This window comes from Xiphophorus hellerii, chromosome 15 (genome assembly GCF_003331165.1).
Source record: "Xiphophorus hellerii strain 12219 chromosome 15, Xiphophorus_hellerii-4.1, whole genome shotgun sequence".
In the NCBI taxonomy this organism is placed as follows: Eukaryota; Metazoa; Chordata; class Actinopteri; order Cyprinodontiformes; family Poeciliidae; genus Xiphophorus; species Xiphophorus hellerii.
The window spans coordinates 3904252-3919291 of record NC_045686.1 but is presented as its reverse complement, the minus strand read 5'-3'; the positions used below and the strand labels follow the sequence as shown (position 1 = coordinate 3919291).

General features: G+C 41.4%; 2 protein-coding genes across 6 annotated transcripts in view; one reads left to right on the top strand and one right to left on the bottom strand.

The window, feature by feature from the left end:
- Positions 1-15040, top strand: part of LOC116734114 (butyrophilin-like protein 8) — a 47436-nt gene that overhangs the window by 5051 nt on the left and 27345 nt on the right. Inside the window, exon 3 of one of the 4 annotated variants that reach the window (XM_032585279.1) lies at positions 59-1054. The exons of the other annotated variants lie outside the window; for them this stretch is intronic. Coding sequence (XP_032441170.1) covers positions 59-216 — 158 coding nt within the window. The 3' untranslated portion in view covers positions 217-1054. Of the gene's footprint in view, positions 1-58; positions 1055-15040 lie in introns of those variants that run through there. 4 annotated transcript variants of the gene reach the window in all.
- Positions 7454-14232, bottom strand: LOC116734111 (high affinity immunoglobulin gamma Fc receptor I-like). Of its 2 annotated transcripts, XM_032585274.1 has the most exons (8): positions 13822-14232; positions 13488-13523; positions 13038-13316; positions 12713-12958; positions 12442-12612; positions 12188-12256; positions 9384-9470; positions 7454-7804 (listed from the first exon to the last, which is right to left on the bottom strand). In XM_032585274.1, exons 1-8 carry the CDS (start codon positions 13850-13852, stop codon positions 7761-7763), a joined length of 963 nt encoding a protein of 320 aa, XP_032441165.1. In that variant the 5' UTR covers positions 13853-14232; the 3' UTR covers positions 7454-7760. The 2 variants fall into 2 exon arrangements, with proteins under 2 accessions (XP_032441165.1, XP_032441166.1); XM_032585275.1 differs by lacking the exon at positions 9384-9470.

Below are 15040 nucleotides of genomic sequence, written 5' to 3'. Positions count from 1 at the left end.
GGATGTTAAATCTGATCCAATCGGCTCATTGACTTGATTTGTGTTTGTTTTTCTGCAGAGAAGAAAAATGGAGGAACCAGCGATGGATCCATTGGACTGATAGTTGGTCTGATCTTATTGATCTTATTGGCTGTTGTTGTTGTTTTATTTCTGATCTATAAAAAACAATCTGCTTGTTTCAGGAAGAAAAGCTCAGATCCTCCAGCTGATCTGTAGATTTACTATAAATGCCTTTAATCTGTGGACATGACTTACATCAGATTATTGCTGCTGTGGATGGATGTTTCATCTGGCAAATATGAGTTGATTTTCTCTTGCTGACAGATAAACCTGCAGTCATAAATCATGACTTGATTATTATAAAATAGTTTTGTACAATGACTTCTGGACTGAAACTCAAAGGTGACATTTTATTTTTAGGCTGTGTTCCCACCAGTCCAATGTCGTCCACTTTGAATCTTTAAAAGCTACACAATTATTATAACTACTTAATAAAAGAAGCTCAATCAGAAGCTAACTGAAGTTTTATTATTGCATGGATTGAGCTTCTCTTTGTATTTATTAAAAAGATCAAATTTATACTAATCTTATATATTCTAGTGTTTTATTGACATCTATCCAAATCATTTCCTGAATCAAACTTCATCTCAATTAAGTAAAAATTTGAAGTGACAATCAAACGATGGCAGGTTGGTCCGTCCTGCTGATGGAGGAGAAGGTAACTAATTATACCAGATATATCAGAGGATGGAGGTCAGTCAGTTTCTGCTGTGAAAAGTAGCTTCAGTAAATATGTCATTTTTTATTTTTTAATAAAACTTGCAGACTGCAGCTCTAACCATCATGACATTGCTGTCTTCATGGACCCATTGACACATTTTATAAACTATAATTCAGTTTTTTATAGTTTTGTTGGCTCTGACTTGTATTCAGGTGCAACTTGCATGTTTTCTGCTCATGCTGCAGTTTTTCACAGATGCAATTATAGGATGACTAATAATGTAAAACTACAGAAAAATCAGTTCAACATTTAATAAAGTTTTGTTTCTTCTTGCTTTTTCTCCATTATATTTATGTTTATTAAAAGTAAAGCAGTTTTCAGACCTCATTTTTTTTCTATTATGTTTAAAATGTTTATTGTTCTGCATCAACTGGTGTTTTATTTGGTTACATGGAAAATGAGTGTAAATAACTAATAATTATTTAGTTAAGCTTGTTTACATTGTTTTTTTGTTTTGTAGAGTTTTGTTCTGCTCTTATCTTCCCACCAGACTCATAATTAATGAAACTGTTATTGAACAGATTCATGTTAATCAGAACAAACATAACAGATTCACCATTTCAGTATTATTGATGTTTGACTGAAGGAGACGTTGAAGTGAATATCTAAACAAAATAAAACGGATTCATCCAAACCAGCTGATCTGTTGTGGATTATTTGTAAACACTAAATGGACCCAAATCCCCCTCCAGAACCGAGGGTCTGCAGCTGTTCCTCCTCATCACTTGGTGCAGAAAGAGGCACCAGGTGAAGGAGTTTAAAAGGCCGCTTTTATGAACTTTCAATCAAAAGTTAGGATGTTATTCCTTATAAAAACATACCTTAAGTGTTGCCTTGATTTTTTTCATGCATGTTTGAGGAATCCTTTAATCTCCATGGCAACACCATGTTAATGGAGAGGCGTAGCTCTGGATCACATGGTGCTGGTAGTGATTGTAGGATCACCTGTTGCTCACCTGGTGACTTTAGTGATGGGGAAGTCTACTTTTTGCTGACCGCTTTAACTTTGAATGATTTTCGTCTGATCACTGTTTAAACCTGCAGATCCGTTTTTATGCTGCTTTGGGACACGGATGTCTGTTATTCACTGATAATATTGAAGATATTGATGCAAATAAAACAATCTTAACTGCAGCTTGGATTTACGTTTTAGGATTAGAACCTCAGTCTGAGTAGAGCTGCTGCTCCTCCATGCAGAGAGCAGCCTGTTCAGGTTGGTCAGACATCTGCTGAGGATGGACACCTCCCTGGTGAGGCCTCCTCCTCACGTCTGGACACTGGGAGGAGACTGAGAGGAAAAACCAGGACACACTGGAGGGACAATGTTCCTCTGCTGGCCTGGGAACGCCTCGGGATTCCCTGGAGGAGCTGGAACATATTTACTGGGAGCAGTGATGGTTATAGCTGATGGGAAGAGGGATCTCCTATAATGCTCCTTAGTGCATTTAGGATGCAGCAGTCTGTCACTGAAGAAGCTCTGCTTAACACACTCATCTTAAACATGTGGCCTGAGCATTTGAATAAAAAAAGAGCTTAATAACTCAATTTATCAAGCTCTGAACAGAAACACAGATTGGCACTGTTCCCCTTCAAGTGTTTTCTCTTCAGTAAGTCCATGTAAAATGGTAAGTATTTGAACGTGGTGAGGATTTGGACTGTAGTGATGGTCGGTCACAAACCTGCTCTTTGAAGTAAACGACTGGATCTGCTGAGGTCATCAGAACACCGACTGAGAGCCGTTCTTCATTACAAAGGAGGGAAACAAACTCAGCAGAGCAGGGAGGCAGAGTGACAGGGAGAGATCTCCACACTGGTTTCCTCTTTGGCTGCTCAGCTTTCACTCTTTCAGTGACTCCTGAATCTCTTGTTTTGATTAGCATTGCAGCCTTGTGACCAATCATATGTGAGGATATGGGATCTGATAGGTATTTTTCCTTTCGAACCTACATAAAAGAAAGAACCACAGACAACGTATATGAATCTCATGTCAAGCTTTTGCAAAAGGAGAAGTCTCTGCCAACTGCTCCTCCGAGCAATTCACAGAGAGTTCTGATCTGCTCTCACATGAGCTCCTGTTTTTATTGTCAAAGAAGAACAGGCAAGGGGGCAGTCAGGAAAACAACAGAGGTCGTAAAGCTTCTAACCCAAACATCTAACAACCCAGGTCCAGATGTGATATCTGATCAAAAGTCTGAGCCCGGTTCAAATCTCGGTCAGTACTGTCAATAAAACAAAATACGACTGCTCACAGGTAGTTACTAAATTAGGAGGTGTTCTTGCAAAAGGATTTAAGGTCTGAGAAACTCAGTGTTAACTATTTCTCATGAAGTTGAACAGACAGTAGTGACCACCATAAGAGAACACTTTAAACAGAAAATCACAATGATCTATAGGCTGAATGTGAACTAAAGTAATAATAAAATGATAATACCAAAAAATCTCTAACATTCCCCCCTTTTTATCATTTCATTATGTGTGTAAACTTTATGCAAAAGCTAAGCATAGAAAAGAAAAGAAAAGAAACAATAAATGCAAGATTTTATTTTTTTTTTCTTCTAATCTAAACACAGAAAATACACAATGAATAAATGGAATATAATGCAATAAATGAAAAATAAAAGAAACAGCAAAAATCAAAAGCAGTTTTCTCATCCTTAACACCACGTGTTTCACATTTTCGGTGTAGGAGTCATTCAGCAAATGAATTTTCTGTTTATTTATTACAGAACTTCATCATTGTTCAAAAAATCGTCAGAAACTTGAAACAAGTCATCTTCAGTTGTCTCATAAGATGCCTTTGCCAACTGATAGTTGATAACAGTTGTGTTAATTGTTTTAAACATCATATTTTGTAGACAAGGAATAATGCAACCCGTAAAAAGGCAGAACAGAACTAAAACAACCAGAATAGGTGTCACGAGCTTTAACAGCAAATTCCACCATGGTCCAGATGTAAGCCATGAAAGCGAATCAAAAGAGGATGAGCCGCGTGTTCCACTCTCTACATATTGTTTTAGATCTTCCAGCTCATATAGAGCATCAGAAATAGTTCCTCCAGTACCTGTTTCATCAGGCACAAAAGTACAGCACGTTGGGCCAATGATCTTGCAAACCCCTCCCTGAGGGGCAGTGAGGAAGTCCAGGGACAACACGATTTTGCATAACCATGTTTCTCAGTTCAGTCAGTTCTTTCCTGGTGCCATTGGCCAGCTGGTATGTGATGTTGATTAGTCGCAGTAATCCGTACCTGTTTATCTCAACGTGGTCCCGAATCTCACCTATTCCAACCCACGGAAACAGGCTTTGCATAAATTTTTCTCCTCCGTTCCAAATCCTGAATTCCCATGGAACTCCAGTATGTGTTGTGAGGCCTCCCCATCTTTTGACCTCTGACATAACTGTTCGTTTGGAGCGGGTGTGTAGATCATTCTGTGCTTTCCTGATGAAAGCAATCGGGTTGATCACAGGAACCACAGCACACAGTCCTCCCCAATTTTTCGGCAAGAACATGTACGCTTCATTCCCGCATATGAAGTACCAATCTGATAACATCCTTGAGCCATAATCTCCTGGCACTATGGCGCTGCACAGTGTTGTCTCCTGTCTCCTCTTTATCTTATGCGTGATGTTGAAACTCCTCTCCTGAAGCAGGTTATCACAGTCTGGGTTTTCCTTCCAGACTTTGCAGTGTGGAGTCGTCCTTTGACCCCTGCAGGCTATGCAGGTGATGTAATCCTGTGTCGGTTCGCAGTAGGTGTAAACTCTATTACACAAGTTCCAGGGCAACGTCCCTGGTCAGAGACCTGAGTTGTGTATGGAAACCGGCAGCTGCGCACACACGTAGCAGTTCACAGCATGTCCTTCATAAGCGGTTCTATTCATCAGTTTCCACCACAGGTTGGTGCTGTAGTCGTGTGGGTGGAACTCAGGCTCGCTTCCTTCTCCAAACATCAAACATACAGCAGTCACAGCACAGTAGAAGATCCATCTGGCATATGGAGTCCCCATTACTGCTCGGCGTGCAGAGATGTCAGAACCCCCAAACTAAAAGAGTGAGAATCTTAGCAGTTCTTCACCGGGATTGAGACGAACTATACTAAAAAGTAGGACGCCTTTGTAGCCCGGGAGCCGAAGCTCTCCTTCCTCTCTACTCCGAATTAGGGGTCCAACACTCTCTGCCGCTTACAGTGACTAAGATGTATCCAGCTGGGTCTTTCAGCAATCTTTACAGCTGTTGGTGTGGTCATCAGCACTTGGAACGGTCCTTCCCACCGTGGACTCGCCCAGTTCTTTCGTTTGATGACCTTTATGTAGACCCAGTCACCTGGCTCAAGTGAAATGGCCTCCTGTATAGGAAGAGAATCAGAAGGCAGTAAATTCGCACTGGACACTTGTCACAGTCTGTGGGATGCCATGTGTTGGGATAATAGTTTTACAAATAGCTTTAGCTACTGTCAAAGCATCTGCATGCTTTGCTGGAACTATTTCAACCCATTTAGAAAAAGCATCATTTAGCACCAGACAATATTTATATGGCCCACTTTGTGAAAGTTCAATAAAATCCATATGCATATTTGAAATGGATAAGATGATTTTGGGAACCTGCCTCGTTTTGGCCTTATGTTTCCCTGAGGATTGTATTTCACACAGACTGGACATGCAGTACTAAAAGTTTACGTTTTTAAGTAAGAATTTAAACCATACATTGTGAAATGTTGCTGTATTATGGTTTCCATCCCCCCTGTTGACACATGGCAGCGCCCATGTGTCACAATTGCTGCTGCTTTAAATAAAGATTTTTTTTATAGTTTGGAAGAATCAAAGTTGTTGCCTGCATTAATGCCAAATTAAGATCAACAAATCTTTTTTCAGCTTCTGGATTCCAAGTCATTTTGTCAGTCATGGCCATTGGGGTGCCATGAATCAAATCCTGTAAAGCCTGAGTTTTTTCAGCATAGTGTGGAATCCAGGCTCTGCAGTAATTGCAAAGTCCGAGAAATGACATCATTTGCTTCTATTATTTCGTTCGGCAAAGGAACAACAGAATAGTGAAAGCATGCAGATGCTTTGACCTGTCTGGTTTTTACCCATAGGGTACTTTGAACATGACCCATCAACAAACCAGACTTCTCCTATTGCTAATGGGGTGTCCTGTAGGTCTGGCCTAGGAAGCTGCAAGTGCTCTGTAGCTTCTAGGCAGCTGTGCGGCGTTTTTAAAGGGTATTGTTTTACTCTAGGTCTCCAGCTAGATTTTGCTTTAATTTGCACTGGGGGAATTGAACCAAGTAACCCAACATCAGAGGGACCTTTTGTCCACAAGTGTTCTGGAAGCTTAGCTAATTCAGCAAAAGTTACTAAATTAGGAGGTGTTCTTGCAAAAGGAGTTAAGGTCTGAGAAACTCAGTGTTAACTATTTCTCGTGAAGTTGTACAGACAGTAGTGACCACCATACACACATAAGGAAGAGAACACTTTAAACAGAAAATCACAGTGATCTATAGGCTGAATGTGAACTAAAGTAATAATAAAATGATAATACCAAAAAATCTCTAACAGGATCATATGTGAAAACAAAGAGGAGACAGACAGACAGTCCAGAGAGAGGAGGAGACTGCATAGCAAAAACCCATAATTATAATTGACAACATCTGACTGAAAATTATTATACAAGAGTATTACATAATAATAAATTATTATGCTTCTCAACCAAATAACTTATTCACATGTAACTTGTAATGTCAGGATGTCTTAGCTATTTCATTATGTACAACTAAGCAAAACTTTAGTTATTTTAGGTTGTTTGTTGATAAGTGGAGGCAACAATAATACATCAGTTATTGATGTACATTTTCTGTTATCCTACATGTTTTTTTATGTCCTCTGCACTCTGAGGGTTTGGGGTCAGGAGACACTGAGAGTTTATCACTGCAGTGTTTCAGTAGATCAGGCTGAATGCTTTGACTCTTATTGTCCATTAGTGTCCAGCAGCAGTAATGCATCCATTAGTGCTACGGCTGAGTGAGACGGTTTACTGCAGTCAGTCTCATCCTGAAACTTTGTCACCTTTAATGTTTCTATCTCTGGTCCCCATAACAGGAAGGAAATGTGATGGTGAGAAAACTTTGACCAAATGTTGTGGAGACTTTATGTCAGCTTGTTTATAGATCTTTTTTATTAGAAATGTCCTCATTTATAGTTATGGTTCATCGATGGAAGCATTAATAAGACTGTTTTTCTGAATGATTATTATAAAGTGGGTCTACAATTAAACTTTGCTGTAGAGAGAAATTAAATATCTGAGAGGAATCTTGATGCAACCTGCTCAGGTCTAAACCTCAGTGTCTAGGAGACAGAGATGATGGAAGGAGCCACATGTTCACATGTTCTCCATCATGGTGGTTTTTATCACAACCTTTGTGTAGGAAGTGATGAACCTTTAGAAATGAGACCCACAACTGATTGGACTGTAACATGGAAACAACACAGAAAAGGCCTCAGCCAGGATTTTAACCATCCATCCATTTTCTAACAGGAGCTGCTGCCTGTCTCCACCCTGGACGGGTCACCAGTCTGTCGCAGGGCAACACAGAGACAGACAGGACACACAACCATAAACACACACACACACATGCCCTCACACACTCTGGTTATTTTCTGAAAGTTTCCACTGAAGCCTTTTTCACTCTGTGGTTTATTGGTTGTTTGTACAGATCAGAGATGAGCAAACAGGAAAACATTTCGAATCTATCGGCTCTGAAGCCACAGAAACCAGAACGATCAACGACGTAAAAACAGCCGAGACCAAATGAAAACTTTAATAGTTCACTGCAGAACGAACTGTGTGAAAGAAACATTTGATTAAACATCCAGACAGAAACGATGTTAAAGTCAGATGATGTTGGGCCAAAGCAATAAAACAACTAAATGTGAAATAAAGAGGTGAAGCTGGAGGTCAGAGGTCAGAGGTCAGACTGGTGGACTACCTCAGTGAAGAGTAGATGATGTTGGTATCTAGTCGAACATCTGGAAGAAAATAAACTCTGGTTAAAATAAAACTAAAAACAGATTTATGAAAACTTTAAAATCATTTATCAAATGTACATGGAAAAATTAATTGTTCCTCTTATTAAAACACAATTGAACTGTTAGTAACTATATTCTGAAGATTCAGTTTAACCAGCCATGTCTCCATCCTAGTCCTGCCTGACCTGTAAAATCAAAAGATCATTTAAAAATAACCTGTTTGATGACATGAAGCCGACCAAATGATCTCAAACATCCAGTTATAATATTTAATTCCACTGAACAAGGAAGAGCAGAATAAAGTCAGTGACATCAGCCTGGAAGGGTGAAAACCCATTTGTAAGGCCAGAACCGTTCTCCACATGGAACCACAGGGACCAGTGGAGAACCTTCCCAGAGAGACGGGAAGTCCAGAACAACCAGCACTGAGAGAGAGAGAGAGATAGAGCTCTGGCCTCAGAAAGCCCATCAGCGACTCCACACTCAGCTCCACACTCAGCTCCACACTCAGCCTCCCCCCCAGCAGGCCCAGTGCATCCTGCCCTGGAACCACATGGAGACAAGATGCCCTGTGTGACACCACCCTACCCCACCTTACAAACACAACAGAACAGACGCCACCAAACTACAGAACGAGTTTCCCGACCCAAGACCAGGATGGCACCCAGGGCAGACGGCCCCCACATCGCCTCTTCTACCGTACAACACGCTGCCAGTGCACCAAGCCAACCAAAACGTCAGTGGCCCCACATCCAGAAAGAGCTGGAGCCCCTTCAGTACACACTGCAACCAGCAGCACCAACATGCAGGCAACCAGAGCAGGGCATGCAGAGCCCGGCCCAACCACCGGCCCAACACCAGCAACCCGACTCAACCCATCCATGAAACACACACAGCACACTGCATTGATGAGCGTCCCACCAAGGTGACTAGCAACCTCCTCCGCCTCAGTAAAGCCATCAACAGAGAACAGGAGTCTGGAAACCCCCAGGTCTTCCTCTTCCTGCTCTGATATGGTGTTGATGTGAGTTGTTATAAGTAGCAACTAAAACAGAGATGGGCAAGTTGATCATATTATCTGCATCCATTGATGAGAGCTTCTTCTGTCCTCATGTTCAGGCTTCAGAGCTAACTAGACTCTGAGTTTAGTTACCAAGTTCAGATCTGCTGTTTGAAACCAGAAACCCAGAGGATCACAGAGCTGGTTCGGTTCTACTGAGTTTGTTCCTCAATCAGAGCCTTGATGTCCTCAGTGCTTTCTGGCCAAAGCCTTCCTATGACCAGCTAGGCTAACTTAGCAACGGTTAGCAAAACTCAGCTACTATAAAACTGAAACCATGAGAGAAAGGTCTGCTCCAAAGAATCATTCAGGAAGGTGTGCAATGTTTGATTCAGTAGGGGGCGCTATAGGTAGAGTGTAGCATTTTACCTCTGAGCATTAATGTTTACTGAATGTTAATATTTATAATTATAAAACTGTAGAATCCAAATATTAATATAAAGTCTAGCCATATTTCTCATTATCTTGTTAATCCAAACTTTATAGATTATTTCAGACATTAATCAGCAGCAGTTCTACCTCTGGTTCTGTTGGTTCTGATGTTGATTTCTCCATAACTGATCCCGTCTGTTCTCACGTCTGAGTAGATGGCAGATGAAGGACTCTCTGTAAATATATAAATATGAAATGAGGTCAATATACTGCAGCGCTGCTGTCAGATAAATGCTTTAATATCATTCATGCAGACATTAACTCTTTGTTTTGTCTGTTCTGAACTTAAATAACTGTAAAACTAGCAGGTGGGAAACACTGAGACCACACAGTCTCACAGCTAAATCAATCCAAGTCGACACGTTGCACCACAGATCAAAGAGACGCTCTGTAAACTTCGACTCAGTGACATGCAGGTCTGCAGACCACCCTGCAGAAACCACCAACACCTCCAGAGGAAACGCAGGGCAGCTTTCACACGCAGAGACACCATTAACTGGAACAAAGGGTGAAGCATAAACACACCGAGAGGAATCAGAGCGTTACAGATCCTCTGATTATCAATAACTCTATTCATATACTGGCTGCATCTTACTGAGGTAAATGATGATAGACATAAAAGTTATTTGAAGAAGGCAGATAAATTTGTTTTCTCTAATTTTAACAGTTAAACTGAGCTGCTGTTTCAAAGATAAGCAGCATAAGATAAGATCAGATTTATTGTCATTGTCATCAACAGATTACAGATTGAGATTTGCTCGACTCGAGTTAAGATGCAGGTTATGTGTATATACATAATATACCAAGATAAAGAAATAAATAGTACAAAATGAGAAATAAATAGACATCAGAAGATGGTTGCAGCGCCTGGAGGTGTCGCAACAGAATTGACATTTTTAACAAAGTGGTGTCAAGAGCAGAAGTTCTTATGCCTTTGAATTTAGTGCCATGATTGCCATCGGGTAAAAACTGTGTTTTAGGCGATTTGTCCTGGTTTTTATTGCTCTGTATCTCTTGCCTGATGGCAGCAGCTGGAAGAGACCATGGCCAGGGTGTGAAGAGTCATTTAAAATGTCCAAAACTTTCTTGTGGAGCCTGGAAGTGTAAATCTGTTCCATAGTGGGGAGGGGGCAGCCTATGGTTCTCTCTGCTGCCCTAACAACCCTCTGGAGCGCCTTCTTGTCCGCGGAGAGTAGATTATTAAAATCTACATCTAAAGGTACAATCAGACTATTTTTACTCCTCCAGGCCTGTAGGTGGCGCTAAACATGGAGTAAGGGACAGGCAGTCAGTCCTTCATCAAGCTGATCTGCATGACCAGAACAAAGTTTCATCTGAACAAATCAACTGTTTGCTGAATATGAGGACAAAATAAACTTCAGTTCAGACGAAGTGAAGAGAGTGGCAGTAATCAGGTAGAGTGAAGCACGGTGGTGGCAGAGTCATGATGAGTGTTGTTGGCTGTGAACTAGTTCACTGAGGGAACCATGAAGCAGAGAATGATGTTCAGAAACTGAGCCACATGGCAGTGCACTTCTGCCCACCACAGCAACACCATCATCAAGTTTGCTGATGACACCACAGTGGTGGGGCTCATCTCAGGAGGCGACGAGTCCGCCTACAGGGGGGAGGTGGAGCGGCTGTTGCAGTGGTGCAGGGAGAACAATCTGCTCCTCAACAACTCAAAGACAAAAGAACTCATAATAGATTACAGGAGGAATAAAACGGACATTACACCACTAACCATTGGGGGAAAATGTGTGGAGAGGGTAGCTGATTTCCGTTTCCTGGGGGTCCACATTGAGCAGGGCCTCACATGGAACATGAACACCTTGGAGCTGATAAAAAAGGCCCAGCAAAGACTGAACTTCCTGAGGGTTCTCAGGAGGAACAGCATCAAGGAGAAGCTGCTGGTGTCCTTCTACAAGTGCTCCATAGAGAGCATACTGACCTACTGTATCTGCGTCTGGTATAACAGCAGCACTGCGGCTCAAAGGAAAGCTCTCCAAAGGGTTGTGAATACAGCCCAAAAAATCATTGGCTGCCCTCTCCCCTCACTGGAGGACCTGCACAGCGACCGCTGTCTAAGAAAAGCACAACACATCACAAAGGACACTTCTCACCCCGGACCTTCTCTGTTCACACTGCTGCCTTCAGGCAGAAGATACAGAGCAACCAGAACCAGAACCAACCGTCTCAGAGACAGTTTCTACCCGATAGCAATAACAAAACTAAATGCAATCAAAAACAACCATTAATCATCATGAATGATGGATGTGAGAATGTGGCTGTTCTTATTTAGTGGGGGTTTTTTTACCAGTTATTTGTTAATTCTTACATTGTGTGTGAATTGTGAGACAGTTATTTTTTGTTTTTAAGCATATGCACCGACTGATGGCACCTTTTAAATTTTGTTGTTCTTGTGACAATGACAATAAAGATTTATCTATCTATCTATCTATCTATCTATCTATCTATCTATCTATCTATCTATCTATCTATCTATCTATCTATCTATCTATCTATCTATCTATCTATCTTGATCAGAAACAGGAAGCAGAACAACCACAGACTGCAGGCAGAGACGGTCCAACATGGCAGGCTGGTTCTGGTCCTACTGACAGTCACCATGGCAACAGATCACCTCATTCATTCCTACTGACAGTCACCACGGCAACAGATCACCTGATTCATTCCTACTGACAGTTACCATGGCAACAGATCACCTGATTCATTCAGGGTCTGCAGATCTACCAGCAAACTGACTGAATAAAACAGCAACATGGAGGAAGTTATAAGATCAGGATTAATAAGGATCAACATGAAGACGAATGTTTCATTTGGATGTTTTCAAACATCATCATCATCATCATCATCATCATCATCCTCACCTTTGGCTCTCTGCTGATGAAGCTGAGTTATCTGGACGTCGCTGTATGTGACGTCGTCTCCTTTATCAGCTGGAAGAAACAGAGATTACCCACAATTCACTGCTTCAGGAGGCAGTTCAGTTTTATGAGGAAATAGTTTTGTGCTGAAATATCTGACTTCATTTTATTTATTAAAAAAAATCAGTAGTGCAGGTTAAACATTCACACCACTATAGAGAAACCTGCTTTTATAAATCAAGATGTTTGTATTTCACCTTTTGTTTTGTGACGATGTCTCTTCACCAGTAGAACCAGTAACACCAGTAAAAACACAACACATGAGGAACCAAGAGACAACAAGATGGAAGGAAGAGAAGAGGAGCCAGGAGGAGGAGAGGATGGAGAGGGAGAGGTGGAGGTGGTGGAGGTGGAGGTGGTGGGATTCTCTGAAAAGATATATTCATAAAGCTGCAGTCTAATTAGTAAATAATGAAACTTTATAAATTAAAGTCAGTAATGAAAGTGATGAAGATCAACAGTTCTGACCTTTGACAGAGATCCTGCTGGATGGAGACTCTCCATGACGGCTGATGTTACATTTATAGAGGCCTTCATCAGATTTCTTCACTGAGTTGAGAATCTTGTTGCCAGTAGTTTCATCACCAATGAAGGAGCCATCTTTATAGAAAGCAGCTGGGAGGTTGTGGGTTGGATTCTTTGCTCTGCAGCTCAGAGTGACGTCATCTCCCTCCATCACAGGGAGGACAGGACTCTGCAGGATCACTGATCCACCTCAACACAGAGACAAACTACAGCATTTCATCCATTTCCACACAGCTTCAGCAACACTAACTCCACAGTCTGATCTTACCAGAGACAGAGAGCTGGATGCTGCTGCTGCTGCTGGAGGATCCAGACATGGACTCACACCAGTACAGACCAGTTTCATGTTTGTAGAGGCTGCTGATGTTGCAGGTAGAACCATTTAATTTCCCCCATCCATCTCCACATCGCTTCCTGCTCTCTAAGGTTGTGTTTCTCCTCACAGTCCATCTATCAGGTCTGTTTTCATCCTCACAGATCAGAGTCACTGATTCTCCTTCAAAGAACTGAGATCTGCTGGGACTCACAGTCAGAGGAACTGGGAGGACTGGAAATAAACATATTGATTCAGAATAAAAACATTTCTTTACAAAGTATTAAAATGTCTCCATGAACAGCAAATGTATTTCTTCTGTTTTCTAATCTTTCTCTAAGGAAACCCTCAGCAGACTTTATCATTTCCTACTTGGAGATAATAATAAGTATAAACTTTACTAACCTCGGTTTATTCTGCAGCCCAACAGGAAACTCAGACCTACAGAAAACAGACATTAAACTGGTTTTATTCCACGTTCAGAGCTGTGACATAGAACTGATATCTGTGATCTAGAAGCAGACCTTCATCTATCAAACATTCCAGCTTTAATCATTTTCTAATCTCTTCAGGTCTTTAGTTCCCATATTAGGATTATTTTTAATCTTGTAATTCAAAGTAAATTGTAAACCTGCTGATCTCAGTTCAGTCTAACTTGTTTCTCCTTCATCCTACATCATCATCATCATCATCAATAATCAGACAGTATCAATACTTAAATCAGCAGATATGAACTTACAGAGCAGCAGACTCTGCTGTGTTTCCTTCATGGTTTCTCTCCTTCATTTGACGTTTTTCGTGTCTGACTGGAGACTCAGAGTAAAGAGAGACCGCCCTCTTCCTTAACGCAGCTCTGCTGCTCTCTCTCTTCATGATGCATTGCTGATAGCTATTGGTCTATCATCAGTCGCCATGGCAACAGATCAACTGTTGCAATCAAAGTGATCATAATTGTCTTGTTCACAAAAATCCCAAACAAATTAAATTAAATATATTCCATATTAAACTCCTGAGGCCTGAACAGTGGTGCAGATGGTAGAGCTGTTGCCTTGCAGCAAGAAGGTTCTGGGTTCGATTCCCAGGGTCTTTCTGCATGGAGTCTGCATGTTCTCCCTGTGCATGCTGGGTTCTCTCCGGTTCTCTGGTTTCCTCCCACAGTCCAGAAACATGTTAAGTAAATTGGTCTGTATAAATTCTCCCTAGGTGTGAGTGTGTGTGTGTGTGTGTGTGTGTTTTAGTTTCCTCTTCAGTACCATCTGTGGCCTAATTCTCCTTTCTAAATACTGCTGGACCTCATGTTAACCAAACTTGCTCTGACACGGTGAACCTCCTTGTTTTGGTTTAAAGTTTAGGTTGAGAAGTAAAATGTGAATTAGGTTTTGGTTAAAAAAACGAAGTGTTATGTATTTTCCAGACACATAGCACCATTTAATAGAACAATAAAGTAACTGTTAAATTCAGTTGTTATAAAAATACTACATACACCAAAGTAATTTTACTTCCTGATGCTAACACACAGACAGCGCTATGCTAACACACAGACAGCGCTATGCTAACACACAGACAGCGCTATGCTAACACACAGACAGCACTATGCTAACACACAGACAGCACTATGCTAACACACAGACAGCGCTATGCTAACACACAGACAGCGCTATGCTAACACACAGACAGCGCTATGCTAACACACAGACAGCGCTATGCTACCACACAGACAGCGCTATGCTAACACACAGACAGCGCTATGCTAACACACAGACAGCGCTGTGTGTTAGCATAGCGCTAACACACATAGCGCATAGCTCGCTCACATATGCTGTGAGTTGTGTCCAACTCACAGCATATGTGAGTTGGACATATGCTGTCCAACTCACGCTATGCTGTGAGTTGGACAGCATAGCGCTGTCCAACTCACAGACAGCGCTATGCTAACACACAGACAGCGATATGCTAAC

Bases quoted from the DNA above. Each gene is read 5' to 3' on its own strand.
- LOC116734111 (XM_032585274.1), bottom strand. From the start codon at position 13,852: ATGAAGGAAACACAGCAGAGTCTGCTGCTCT. The intron at 13,524-13,821 runs GTAAGTTCATAT...TGTTTTCTGTAG, and splicing joins ACAGCAGAGTCTGCTGCTCT to GTCTGAGTTTCCTGTTGGGC. The intron at 13,317-13,487 runs GTTAGTAAAGTT...GTTTATTTCCAG, and splicing joins GGGCTGCAGAATAAACCGAG to TCCTCCCAGTTCCTCTGACT.